The sequence below is a fragment of the Syngnathus leptorhynchus genome, chromosome 12, assembly GCF_054491065.1.
Source record: "Syngnathus leptorhynchus isolate UIUO chromosome 12, UIUO_Slep, whole genome shotgun sequence".
NCBI classification, from domain to species: Eukaryota; Metazoa; Chordata; class Actinopteri; order Syngnathiformes; family Syngnathidae; genus Syngnathus; species Syngnathus leptorhynchus.
In genome coordinates this window covers 10,325,341-10,339,329 of record NC_141206.1, presented here as the reverse complement: position 1 = coordinate 10,339,329, position 13,989 = coordinate 10,325,341, and the positions used below count along the sequence as shown (strand labels likewise).

The 13,989-nt window shown below is 48.7% G+C and overlaps 1 protein-coding gene across 7 annotated transcripts in view; it reads left to right on the top strand.

Moving 5' to 3' along the window:
* The window catches only part of fibcd1b (fibrinogen C domain containing 1b), a 66,013-nt gene that overhangs the window by 35,898 nt on the left and 16,126 nt on the right, over window positions 1-13,989 (top strand). For 6 of the 7 annotated variants that reach the window (XM_085926920.1, XM_085926921.1, XM_085926922.1 and 3 more), the window contains 4 exons: window positions 5,000-5,083; window positions 6,985-7,464; window positions 9,322-9,481; window positions 11,271-11,407. In XM_085926920.1, coding sequence (XP_085783046.1) covers window positions 5,000-5,083; window positions 6,985-7,464; window positions 9,322-9,481; window positions 11,271-11,407 — 861 coding nt within the window. The remainder of the gene's footprint in view (window positions 1-4,999; window positions 5,084-6,984; window positions 7,465-9,321; window positions 9,482-11,270; window positions 11,408-13,989) is intronic. The other variant, XM_085926926.1, reaches the window with a different exon arrangement.

Below are 13,989 nucleotides of genomic sequence, written 5' to 3'. Positions count from 1 at the left end.
CTAAAGACAATTTCACTTAGCAGCACTGAATTTGGTCAACTTGTCTACTTTTAGTGGACCCACAAAAAAAAGCCTAAAAAACAACAACATTTTTGTGGGTCATTCCAGCCAATTCCAGGTGTCCTTCAACAGCTAATATCTCCTTGAGATATTTTGAAATTTTGAACGTTCACAAATTTGGTAGCACTAATGGACCCACCAAAAAAAAAAACTCATCAATCGATGCCCCAAATGACCCCGGATTTCGTTGGGGATATTTATATCAAATCCATAATTAAATTTCCTATCATTTATGTGCATGTTGCGCCGCTGACAGCCTGCCGCTAAAGAGGTCGGCGGTCACCCGATGCGGCGCCGACGACGGCTCGGATTCCCCGTAGGCGCCTCGGTTAAACCCGGAGGCGACTTGGACAGCTGCTCTGGCGTCATTTGCATCGTAATGAAGCCCACATTTGAACCCGCCGCCGCTGTCGTATTAATCACGCAAACTTTAAATAAAACTCATTTGAATAAAACGAGCCAGAGCACCAAAGACCCTCGTGAAATTGATGTTTATTATTATCCCTGCGACAAATCAACCGTCCGTATCACGTTTCTATTTTGGAGGGTTCCTGACCCTCTCTGGAAAGTTGGGGAAAATGTTTTGCATCAGCACAACATTAGGTGGACGTATCTAGTTCAACAGGATGCTCTTAAAAAGTCTCAAGCATTTGTGGTTTTTGTAAATGGGCAATTTCAGGACTTTGAGTTCCACACTTTGACTTTTTGTGTATGCAAATAGATTCCAATGCTAATATGAACTTTGGACATTATTTATCACGACGGCTTCATTAAAAAGTGATTGCATTTACACTCCGGTGGACAGATTTCTGGCTATTAGCCGCCCAAAATCCAATGTTCCCTTCCGGGACAATTCAAGGATTCTTCGTCTTTGTCTTCTTTTTCTAATTATGCCCTCAATGATTTTTTGTCTCATCCATGACTGATCGGACGTCTATATCCAATTTACTTTTTACGTCTTATGAACGATTCGTTATGCCTGAGCCGAGGTTCCACGGAAAAACCTCTACAATGCATTTTGTACTTTGGTAGTCTTTCGGCACGCGATCCGATAAAACGCCATGTTTATATAATTCCTCTGGTAGATTAGCGGTGCGTGTCGGTGGCCATATGTCGCGTAACAGAAGGGAACCGGGGGGGGGGGCAGTGTCCCTCGCAGCGGGGGCGGACGAGCCTGATTGAAGGGGTTAAAGAGAAGATTAAAGTGATAATGTACTGGAATAATCCCTACAGTACTTCAACCATCTTGAAAAGCAGAGCCCGAAGGGTTACGTCAAGGGACGTCGCCACGGCAACAGATTACTCGGAATAATTATCCCGACATATGCGTCCCGTCACAATTAGAGCACGGGGGTCACGGGTCAAATCTTGACCCCCCCCCCCCCACCGGGGATTTCTGGTAGGGGTCACACGCGCAGACTGACAGACACTGATAAATTCCTCATGGAGTCGAGTTCACGCGGGCTCCCTGGGAGAAGCGGTGACAAGGTGCAAAGTGGTTTATCCTCTGAAATGTTTCACTCCGAGGCACTCCGGGGTCCCTTCGAGTGCTACTCGGTCCCCATGATGATGATAAATGGCTCCTTGGTCTAATGGCTTTCAAGTGGACCACATGAGTCTTCGGTCTGGTGTAGTGGTCCCGGCTCTTCAACAGGCGTCTGAGGGAACCTGTGCCAAAAGTCCTCACGATTATTTTGAGCATGGTTAGCTCTCTAGCAAAAAAATACCCCCGAATCAATTGCTGCCATTTTCCTCGCCAGGATAATATTTGTGAATATTCCTCCTCAAACATTTACGCGCCTCGTAAATCTGCTGAGTATGGAGATTGTCACCCGCCACCTTGTCAGGGAGCCTGCTGGCACTCGGGGAAAAATAATTACATTCTCAGCGAGTCTTAATTGCTGCCTTGAAAGCTTCCCCTTCTCACACGCTAACAAAGCACCCTTTTATGCCCCCCCCCCGCCCCCACCTCACTCTATTCCCCCGCCGAGCTCTGCCTGAGCGTCCTGTCCTGATTTAAGTGGCTTTATCTCCTTACTCCAGAACGTCGCGTCAGAAAAAAAAACACTAAGTGGTTCCCGGTTATGCGTTGCTTCTTTTAAAAGAAAGTCCACGCCTGCTTTCGGCTCGCCCGTCCACCTGAAGTGAGTCGCTTCGTTTATTGTCGTGATGAATGCGAGCGTCCAAAATGTCCCGTATTGACCTTTTAAACGTGAACGAGTGTGTTGATTTGTAAAGTCGATGAGCATCGCCGTTCATCTGACGCCGGGGATTTGATATTTTGCAAAATGGACTTTTTAAGCACTTGTCTGTAATTACTTACTAGCGTGAAATGAAATCTTATCTTCCCGCTTTTGTGTATGTGAACAGGATGGACTTTTTCCACCTGATGTTCACATACCAGCGAACAAAAAAAAAAAGTCTAAATAAGTCAAATCTTTAGCTAGGATATGTTTAAAAAAAAGAAAAAAAAAACCTCATCTGTGTGGTGGGAGGAAGAAAAAAAAAAAAAAGTTGTATTTTTTTTTTCCTGGGACCTGAGACGACCCACAATCCGATGTAGCGAGACTTACCCTGGAGGCGGAGGAAACGGGGGCAAACATTGACCACTTAGCACCCGATAGCGCTCAAGCAGCAAGGCCTCCAGTCACGCCATACACACACACACACACACACACGGAATAAGAGTAAAAGAGCAGACAGCATATTTGTTGCGTGCCATCAGCATCAAAATTGGATCTCCTTGCCAACCAAGGTCACAACGTCAACAAGTCTTCACACCAACTCAGACGCACAAATACACACGCACACGAGAAGGCCACGTAGACAAAGACAAATAGCACAGCCGGCGCACACACACGGACAAACACGCAACTGCCTTCACGCCCCGAGCAGCAATCTGCAAGGTGGCTGCACTGCGACACGCACCCCGCCGCCCCCACCCGTTGCTGCCATCCTCACACACACACACACACACACACACACACACACACACACACACACACACACACACACACACGCTCGTCAGCCTTCTTAACATAACATTATGTATGAGCGCCGGCCGGCACATGTGCAAATGAACACGCTAAGGCCACTCGGCTTCTCCTTGTCTGCCATCTTGTTTTCTTGCCATTGTTTAGATGAAAGTTTAATTTCCCAGTCAGGACAAGTCAAGTTTATTTGTGTGGCTCGGCGTCGTATTTAATGTTTCAAACGAAACCCCAAAAAAAGCCAGCAACTTAAAAGTGAACTCTGTGACCCCCCCATACGACGAGTGAACCCTTTATAACAACTGTGTGTGTGTGTGGCCGATTGCTTCGTAAGCTCCAAGGACAGGCAGTGGAGAGTCGAGTAGGTCATTTGTCTCATAGGATTGAACTCATCTCCGGCATGCCTCCCTCTTCCTCGGCCATATTATTGCTGAAATTGCTTGTTTTCTTCCGATTGTTATTTTGACGCGCATCCACTTATACAACATCATTCATTCGATCAACATCATTAAAATTCCTCCCAAAATTTCTACCAAAATTTCACCGTTCATTCTACTTCCATTTCCAGTGACCACAAAAACCAAATCACATTTCCAGAAAAAAAGAAAAATCTCGTTATTCCCGACCTCATTATACGAATCAATACAAGTCACATTTAATTGTACGTGGCCCCGCCGCGTTAAGTGATTAGTCGGCCCGCTGGTTAACGTATGCAAAGCCTCCCCGGCCGTCTCGCACTCCATCAGCTCAGCCAACAGTGGGATTAAACGCACCTCGCTTACATCCACGCGCACGCAGTTCAAGGCCAAGGACGACGCATAAAAGAAACGGCCGCATTTTGTTTGGGCTCGAAGGATTTGAGTGCTAGCATGCCACTTGTTCATTGACAACGTACGCACGTACACGTTCGGTCACAGCTGTGCCTGAGTTTCAGCCTTTTTTTTTTTGTCCAGCGGGCTCCATGGCGTTTCAGTGAGGACGCGCCGAACATGACAATTTTTCCATTAGGTGTAAATCTTCTGCAAAGAGGGAATAAAAAGGACCGGCAATGTTAGCATCACGCTGCGGCGTTATTGCTACCTTCCCCCTACAAATTCAAATTTGTCCAAATTTGATTTACATGACAATCATTGTAGCTTCGCTGACATCACATCAATTGATCCTCGAGTAAATTGCAGATGCCTGGAAAAAACCCTTCATTTCATTGTCAAAAAATGACTCCCCACCGCCGCCGCCGGCTCGCATTAGCGGCCATCTTGCATTTGCCGCCATCTCTGCCGGCGTGTTCGAGACGAGCCCCCTTTGGCGCTCAAACGTATGAAGGCGGCGTAGCTGTGAGTGAGGAACTTAAAGGCGAGGCTGTCGCTGTGTTATTTGTAAGTTGGAACTGAAAGGAGATAAAGCGGAAGGAGAAGAGGTGTAGAATTCTAATGGCCAGTCAAGGACGCCGCTGAAATACAAACTAAGCGAGGAACTGCAGAAACGGCGACAGTCGCAGCGACGCTCCACAAAGTCCAGAATCAAACTCCACCGTCGGACTCGTTTCGTTTCATTTATCACTCGCCGACTTTGTGTTAGTGCGTACGTAGCCACGTCATTAAGTTGGCCTTGTAAGTAAGCGAGATAAAGATCTTATGCGCGTCCATTCAGAGTTTTTAAGTGAATCATTTCGATGCAGTCTTGGCGGCAGGGCCAAAGACTTTTTGTGCTTTTCATTGCGCCGTTCCAGGTGCTTTCAAACACTGAGAGAAATAGTCAGAAGTACGATTCATTAACCTTTCTGGACCCCGTAGACTTCGCCCAAAAAAATGAGAGGAGAATCAGCAGCAATAAAACAAAGGACCTATCTTAACTTAGCTAAAGAAGGCTAACGAGGCTAACGAACGCCATTCACGAGGACGTGCGTTAGTTCAGCATCCCGACAAATGCTGTGTGTTTGTCCCGTGCAGACGTTCTGCGAGTGCGTGCCCGGCTCCTCGCAGCTCAAACATCGCTGGTCCGACGCGGAAAGCGCCCGGGAGACGCCGGCCAAGGTAAGGCCCGCCCTCCCCGTCGCTAAAGCTAGCTTCATTTATGCAAATCAATTCTGTTGATGAAGATCAAGGCAATGTCGACTTTTTAGCCATCGGCCCACTCCAACCACCCCCCCGTTGCGTTCCAGATTAGTGGCCCCACGCTGATAAAGTCGAGAGGTTCATTTCCCCCCCCCCCCCAAAAAAAAATAAAATTAATAGGCTGTTGGCGTTGCGTGGGCTTTCACCTCCCGCAGACGGTTTTTAGTTGAAGGGCCCTTGGCTACCCCCCGGGCTCCGTCTGAAGGGTCAACGTAGAAAGTTGCTGGAGGGGATGGCCAGGCTTGTTGGCTATTAAATCATCTTGTTTTTTCCCCCGCACTTGTCACTTTGGCTAACTAAAACTGTTTTTGTAAATGAGCCAATTTTTTTTCCACAGCTCAGTGGCTTTTAAGGTACCTACCTGCTGATAAATGCAAATTTGGCTTAATTAACATCGAGCCTTTTAGCCTTCGCCAAGCTTTAAGTGGCTCTACCTTGTTCATTCAAAGACCGTGATTGAGCGAGCGAGGGAGGGAGGCGTAATAAAGTGTCATTTCAATACATGCATTATATGAAATCGGGCCGACGCGGCTCTGCGGATCGTCCAGATGGGTCTTTGCGCCCCGTCCCCCTAGTGGCCGTTGTTTCCTGCCACTCACACCGGGGGGGTAATGATACACTTTTCAAATTTGCTATGGTGACACCTCAGCTTCAAGTCGACTTAAAAGCACAACGTCGTCTTTCTGAGTCACCCTCCGCTCGGCTTTCACCGGAGTGATGAAATTAGCGCAAAACTCCGTGCGTTGGCATCTGCGTGAAAGCGGGCGAGCGTCGGCTCTTTGGTGCGTACGAGCGGCGCTGCGCGAGTCGCTGTATATCTCTTCTGTTTTGAGCGTAACGGCCCAGCGAGCAGGCGATGAATGTTTACTGCGGCGCCCGCCGCTGTGCTGATGGCCCCCGTTGATGTCTCGGCGGGCCCGCCGGCAATAAAGCTCAGGCAAACTCTGCTAACGTCTGCAGCGGTGAGGACATTAGCAACGGCGGATGCGAGACGCTCAAGAGCTAGTTTGATCACCTCAATTTAGATTGAAATATATTTTGGAGATTTCTGGGCCAGGATTTGAATTGTGGCTTTTTCAAACTATAATTAGAATTCCAATGTCCGGTTTTGAACGTGACCTTGGCTCTGAAATCCAAATAGTTGCGCCCACCCCTTAGTGTTGGCTTTAATTTCAAAAAGGTAGGCGAATGCCGTGAGAGTGCGGAATTGTTTGTTTTTTGCCTGCGCGGAAGTGACCTTGCATCATTTTTTCACGAGTATAATTTGTGTGGCTCATTTGTTAGCTTCCCGCAGCAGCCAATTGATTTTCTGCACATTAAAGAAACCATAAAGCTCTCTCGTCATAAAGCATTTACCGTTAGCCGTCTATTAGCGCGCCGCCCTGCGCCCGGGCGGCTCATTTGCATATTAATAAGCCCGCCACCTCTCGCACGGGCGCTCGCGCATCCACAACATTAAACAAACGCAGCACATTTCCACTCCTCATTCATCCTCCCAGCAATAATAAGAAATCATGCACAGATTCATCGCCGCCGAGCTTGTAATCACGGCGAGCCCCGACGCCTCCTCGTGTCCGCTCCCGCCCATCTGACAGAAAATCGAGGCCAGTCGTGATAGGCCAAAGAGGCGGCCATTTTACGGTCTGGTTAATGGCTTCCAAAAGACGTCGGCTTGTTCCTGTTTGGAGCTTGGCCAGCTTGTTGTGGTTGGCTGAAGACGTGGATGGATTTTGAATCCAAAATATTTTTCAAGGTTCCTATGGCAACACATCGACATTTTCCGCCCCTTGACGTGTTTTTTGCGTGTCCTCTCCCGACAGCGGATGAGCTGCAGCTACCTGCTGTGCACCATCCTGCTCTTCGTGGCCGTCCTGCTGGCCGTGACGGTGACGGGCACCATCCTCTTCATGAACCACAACCAAGCGCCGCCCATGTCGGACGGCCTGCCGCACATCTCCACCAACCAGGACGAAGCCAACGCTCTGGTGACGGTGGAGCGCGGCGACGGCTCCCGCGTCAACATCTTCATCGACCCAAACTGCCCCGACTACAGCGGCAACTTCCTGCGGCTGGAGGGCGTGCAGACCTCGCTGCTGCACTCGCTCACCGACCACGACTCGGACCTCAAGTCGGTCAAGGGCCAGGACCGCGCGCTGCTCGTCAGCCTGGCCGAGGAGGTGGCCAAGCTGTCGGCGCACGCCGGCCAGCTCAAGATGGACTACGAGGCGCTGCGCCGGGGGCAGGGAAGCCTGGGCCAGGACCTCAACACCTTGCAGTCGGAGCAAGCGCGCCTCATACAGGTAGGAAGCGTCAAAGGTGGAGTTTTCGCTTTCAAATTTGGATTTTATTGAGGCGCTCTGTGGCTATTTTTCACGCCTCGTCGTCAGCTAATGGCAATCGATCCGCATGGCCCAAACAAAAAGTCCCTGTCCCAATAGCGCGGCCGCAGCATCTCAGATGATTGATGGCGTCTTCGGGGCGGCCAGGCGTGCGGCGCTGGCTTCCGCCGCTCCCGAACCGCGATCAATGGGCCACCTGTGGCCGGGATTGCGATGCGGACGGTGACGCACGGCCTCGCCGATGACTCGCTCGTGTGTCGTGAGGGGCCCCCTGTGGACCGCCCAGACGTTCGCCATCTCCAACAGCAAAGAAAAGATTGCGCAGTCCCCCGAAAGTCTTGTATATTTTAGAACAGAGCAGTAATAGGTTGTTTCAAGTTAGGATTTCCTCCGAGGTGTTTATCGAGTCCAACGTTTTGTCCCAGTCTTCTTTTGTGAGTCTCATTGTGGGGGTCGAAAGCAAACGTTTGTATTGGCGTCACAGCGATCACGGCCTTTGGGGCCCCATCAAGTGCTCAGCAAACACAACACCAGAGTCCACTTTGACACGAATGGCAGCTTCTAAACTCGGCGGGACGTCGGTCGAATATTAACGGCGCCAGAGCGAGTCGCGCCGCTCTGGGCCGGAGACGTTCATCGATCCTGACACGAGGTCCTTTGAGGCCACGCGATGACAAAGAAAAGCTCGGCGCTGCGACGCAATTAACTTTGAAAGCTCCACCAAATAACCGCGGATAATGATAATTGGATCATTGGCGGATAAACATCAAAGTCACGTCGGGGATTAAATGCCAGCCGCACAATTAAGCAAATGGCCAGGCGGGTAAGATTCAGGACAAAAAGTACTCGGGATACAGTACTTGAGACACAAAGTACCTTTCTGTACTCTCTGAATCCCCCCCCCCTCCCATCCGTTTCTTACTGTTCATTTTCTCCAATAAAAGACCTCGAAGCACGCACTTGATTCTTGGATACTCGTTTTTTCTGGCAGCCCTCCCAGTACGGACCCCGGTACCCCAAACATACGCTGCCATTTAGCGCTGATAACGAGCGTTTAATGACTTGATAATGACTGAATCTGCTGACTTACCCCGGCAGCCAGTGTGAAGGGTGTCTAACGAGAGCTAATCACATCAGCGTCCTAATTGATGAGCCGCCCCTCCGCACTTCACCATCAGCTTTTGCCTCATCACATCAAGTAAGGGAGGGCCCTAGAAAGAGGGGGGGGGGGGCAGCGGTATTATTCCAATACAGTAAAGCCTTTACCACATTTGTCGCTAATAAGCCGCAGTAATATTAGAGGATAAAGTCATGTATTGTTGTCTATTCATTCTTATGTTGCCATCATTTGTGATCCAAGTCGTTTGAAGGTTTCGACGACCGCAGTACGGATGCTAGTTTTGTAAGCCCGTCTGCGGTGTTTCCTATTATGTGTTAGCATTAAGCTAGCAGACCCAAGGGCCAAATTATGTACAACGGTACAAGGGGAAGCCAAACACCTGGCGGCGCAGGGCCGCCAGCCAACTGGGGCGCCGAGTCCAAACGACCCCCTCCCCTTCGTCAACGGTGGAGGGAGGGGGCAGTGTGGGTGGGTGGGGGGGGGGGGGTGTCCAGGGGCTGAGATGGCACATTCATCATCGGGCTTCCCGAAGGACTTTAATGTTGCCGCGATGCCCTTTTTATGTCTTTGCTTGATGCAAGTCTGTTTATTGTTCTAGCTTAGCTTTTGGTTTTGATTGGAGGCAGTGTTTTTTTTTTTACTTTGATTCATTTTGTGTTATTTTTCTCCTTTTTTAAACCCTATTTTGATTTCCTCAGCTGCTATCAGACAGCCAGGTGAACATGGTGAAGGTGGTCAACTCCGTAAGCGATGCGCTCAACGCCATGCAGAAGGAAAACGTAGGCCTGAAGGCACGCACCAAAGCCGACCTACAGAGGGCGCCGGTGAGGGGCACCCGCTTCAAAGGCTGCGCCAACGGTAAGGCCTGTTTTGTGCGATAAAAATGCGATTATCGTCTTATCGTGTTAATAATCTGTGTCTAGTTATTATTTAGGAAAAAAGTAATTTGGTACAACGATGAAGTCCTTTGAGACAGAAAGTAGAAGAAGAAAATCGAGAAAGATTTTGCCGCAATTTCCGACCTTGTGTTAAAAGTTTGCCTTTGACAGCCGCCTTGCTTTTTTTCCCCCCCCCGCGCAATTCTCCATTACAGAATCGTGTTCTGTATGTCGTCAGCCCGACGTCGGCCGTCGTGCCCGACGTGGGGCTGACGGGCGCATCGTCAGCGCCACGGTGACCGCCGGCGCCGGGTCCTGTCAGGGAACGTCACACAAAGCGTGCGCCTTCTCATTATTTTGGACAAAAAGCCTGCCGGCAGCAGGTGTCCTGTTGGCTCAGCTGTCTGTCAGGGCTCATAGGTCAACTTTCAAGCGCAGCGGCGGCGGCGGCGGGCGGCAGAACCTTCTCCCGCCCTCATCTGACAAGCAGCTCATGCATGTTTTATCAAGTCGCACAGCGCAGACGATATAGAAAATGTAATATTTATCGCAATTGTGGAAATACAACGATAGCTTCTGTGATCAACTTTCAGCAGTTTACTAAAAGGAACAAAATGTCCGCCGGAGTGGGTGCGAACACTGTCTGTCGCTCATCGCAAAGCTGCGTTTCACGGACGAGCGCCCGTCGTACAGACGAAATATTCCAGGATCACTTCTGGCAAATTTGATCAATTTATTAGTCAAAGTGTTAATGAAATATATTACGCTCCGTTTACCTCCTCAACGGGGGTTAGCTTTCTATTTTTTGGCGACAAAAACCGACGGGGTGATTCCGACAAAACACGAACTGATGCAGCGCCCCAATTTCTGTTTTCACTCAGGTGGGAATAAGACTTTTGTTTTTCTTCTGCGACATATTCAAAAATTGTCACAAAAGAAAAGAGCGCGAGTACAAATGGGCCAGATGGACGTCTTTGTTTTGTCGCTAATGACCAGAAGAGAAACGCTTGGCTAGCATTTCGGCAATCTGATGAAGAACGTCGGAGCTCGTTAGCGGCTCGTGACAAGACGCGATAAAAAAAACAACCTTCGGGAGCGCCGGGGATATATCAACAGACGGTTTTGATGAATGGGTGGCGAGTATTGATACATAATCTATGCATTCATCCATGAACCTTTATTTCCACTCTTTCATCTCGGCAATATTTTGTATCTCCAAATCGTTCAGGCGGAGCGCCAGCCATCCGTCCTTCATCCATCTGCGTCACATTAATCCCCTTTTTGTTCTTTTTTTTTTTTTTCTTCCCCCTCCGTTCAAAATGCGTCCGGCGACGGATGCGATTGCTTGGGCGAGCCGGAGAAGTGTGTTTACATGAACTTGGCTCGGCGGGAAAAAAGACAAGCGCACATAAATCAAATGTGACCTTATTCACCCAGCGTGAACGACTTTGCGCCGCGTCAGCGTCTTTCTCGTCTCGCGGGGGGGAAGAAGCCAAAGGAAGAAATGAAAGGAAATGGATGGCAAAACAAAAAAAAGTTGGTTGACGACGCTAACGCGGCCTATGGACTGTGAAACGCCCTTTGAACATTGATTACACATCAGGCCCGCTAGTAGGGTGAACAACAGTGACCTAGTAGGATAGCTTGATTGCTAGCTAGCTAGCTAGGTAGCTGGATGGATGGATGGATGGATGGATGGATGGATGGATGGATGGATGGATGGAGGGATTTCTTTTTTCTTGCTCAAGTCTCTCCTTTCCTCTTGCCAGGCTCACGTCCTCGCGATTGCAGCGACCTGTACGCTAGCGGCCAGCGCGAGGATGGCATCTATTCGATATTCCCGATTCACCATCCCAGCGGCTTCCAGGTCTACTGCGACATGACCACCGACGGAGGCGGCTGGACGGTGAGTCTTTTTATAACGAAGCGCGTTTCAGATGATCCTCGTGGTGAGAGTTCCGTTTGGGTTGCCTTGCGACGGTTAAGAGCGTCGCCGCCGCCGCCGCCGCTCGGAGGTGAACAAACATTGATGCGGTGGCGCGTTTTGAAGTTCTCTTTGGAAATGTCTTTTTAATGTGTTTCTCTGACGCACGAACTGGCAATGACACGATATCAAGTGAGGCGCACTCCTCGGAGACGTTTATTTCTGTTTGTTCTGAAGTCTGAAGGACCGCGCACGTGTGTGCGCGCAAGCACCTTCTCACGGAGAGTCGACTCCTCGCGACATCTTTAAGTGTTTACGTTCACATTTTGGGAATCTTTCCAAAGTACAAATCAAGAACGATGTTAATAATTTTTTCCTGGCTCTGAACTTTCTCGAAATAATTGGTTCCTTTCATGTCTGCCAACTAGTGCATAAAAATGGCCGTGCGCTTAAAGGAATGCAGCGCATTTACATTTTAAATAAAGTTAATTTCCACTTTTATCGTCCCGCTATTTTGAGTATATTTGAAGGCCTTGGAGGAAGGAAGTTTTGTTTTTGTCTATTTTTTTTGCCAAATGTGTGTTTTAAAATGAAAACTGACTTACTGACTTACTCAAACTGTTAATCAGCTTCATGTCGACGCCATCGTGTCACGTCTGTTTGCAAAATGTCTTTTCCCTCTTTCTTTTTGGGAAGAGACGTGCCACACTTAGCCGAGGTCTGAAAGGTTAAGTCTGAGGAAGACAACCTTGACGAGACCTTTTCCCTGCGTTCTTCTGGCTAGAGAACAAAAAGAAACGTGTTCATTTGCGTCTGTTAGTGGCAAGACGGCAAGTTTCCTGACCTTTTCCATCAAAAAAAAAAGTTTTTCCCCTAAAAGATAAATGACCAGTCCTAAAAAAGAAGAAATATTCTTCGACTCATCAGAACCGAAACAAGTACTTGATAATTGTACACAAAGACCTTTTGCAGCCTAATCATTTAGAAATTCTTTTTTTTCAACCCAACAATGCTCATTAGGGTTTGGAAATGATAAAGTGCAAGTATAGCGTTTGTCTGACAAGCTCCCCAGTTTGGTGTCTCAAAGTGATGATTTTTTTTGTTTTTTCCACCTCCCCTGCGGTGACAGGAACACCCGCAGTGCAGTCGTCACTCGCGTGACATCGCATTTACCAGACGGGCAAGGTCGCGGCCTCGCAATCATCAAATAAAGCGATACTATCAGAGTGACGGATTGCTCAGCGCAGCGTGACCTGACGGGTTGGGACGGACCGCCAAAGCCTGCTCACTTAAAAAAAACAACTAGCTCTGCGACACCTTTTGCAGGCGTAACCTTCTCTTGATCGGATTTACGATAGCTAATCCCGCCCGGTGTGTTGAGCTGATTGCCATCGCACTTGAGTCTCATTAACAGATCAACGCGGCGTCATCTGGAAAGCGGGCGCCGAGCCCAGGACGGGTTGAGTCGCTAGCTTTTGCGCTCTGTCTCTCGTTCGGCTAAGCTTAAATAAGCAATGAAGCCATATGCCGCAGCCGCATTAGCATACCGCCGTGACACGTCGTCGTCTTGAGGGATCTACGGGTTAGCTGGAGGGAGGTGGGAAGAAGTTGAAGAAGACTGGAGGGCTTGGAAGGAGGGTCGGGCGGGGGGGGGCGTCTGACTGGGATGAAAGGGTGTGATGATGACAACCATAGAACAGGGAATGAAAATTATTGGGACGTCTCAAAGTGCAAGAACGGACTTTTTCAATCCAAATCTGCGGGGGAAAAAAAGTCTACTTAGTAGACAAATGTGATGCCAACCATAGAACGGGAATGAAAATGCTTTGCGTTCCAACCTACAGAAGTCAAAGTCAAAACGCTCGCAAATACTAAAAGATGCATCGGCCGCGCAAACCTTTTAAACGCGGGCAAATTTCTCCGATTGTGACTTGCGTTAAAAGGTATACGGTGTAAAAATAAGCACAAACCTGCATTATTGACGGTGCGGCGTCATCAAACGCTGGAGGGGCTTTTATCACGAGTCGCCGACAAATAAACCATTCAGACAAATGTAAAAGTTTCATCTGCAATGTCGGATTCCGTCGCGTTTGTGTGCCTCGGATCGACGCCTAACCTTTTTCGGAGAGTTCTCCGACGAATGATCGGCTTCAATATTTCATGTTTGCGTGTTTAAAAGCAAATAGAAAGAAGAAATGGAATGTGGGGTCGCTCGCTTGTGGATGCACGCGTGTCCTCTTCACGTTTTTTTAAGGCAGCAAACCTTCGAAAAAGAACTTCTACCTTTTCAGCTCCGTTCTCTTAAGTTTTCATATCGTGTGATATTTGATTCCCACTTATTTTTTGTATTGCAACCCCTCTCAGGAAGAAGAAAATAGTTCACCCCCCACCCCAAAACGCCTCGGTGACTATAAATTTGTCTAATAAATGTATGCCCCCCAACATCTCCCCAACTCTGTTGCTAACCAGAAGAGCAGCACCTACCGAGTCAGCAAAACATGACCGCTTACACTCGACTCTGATGTTAAGACGTTGATCCCAATCAAATTTTGTTGCTAATAAAA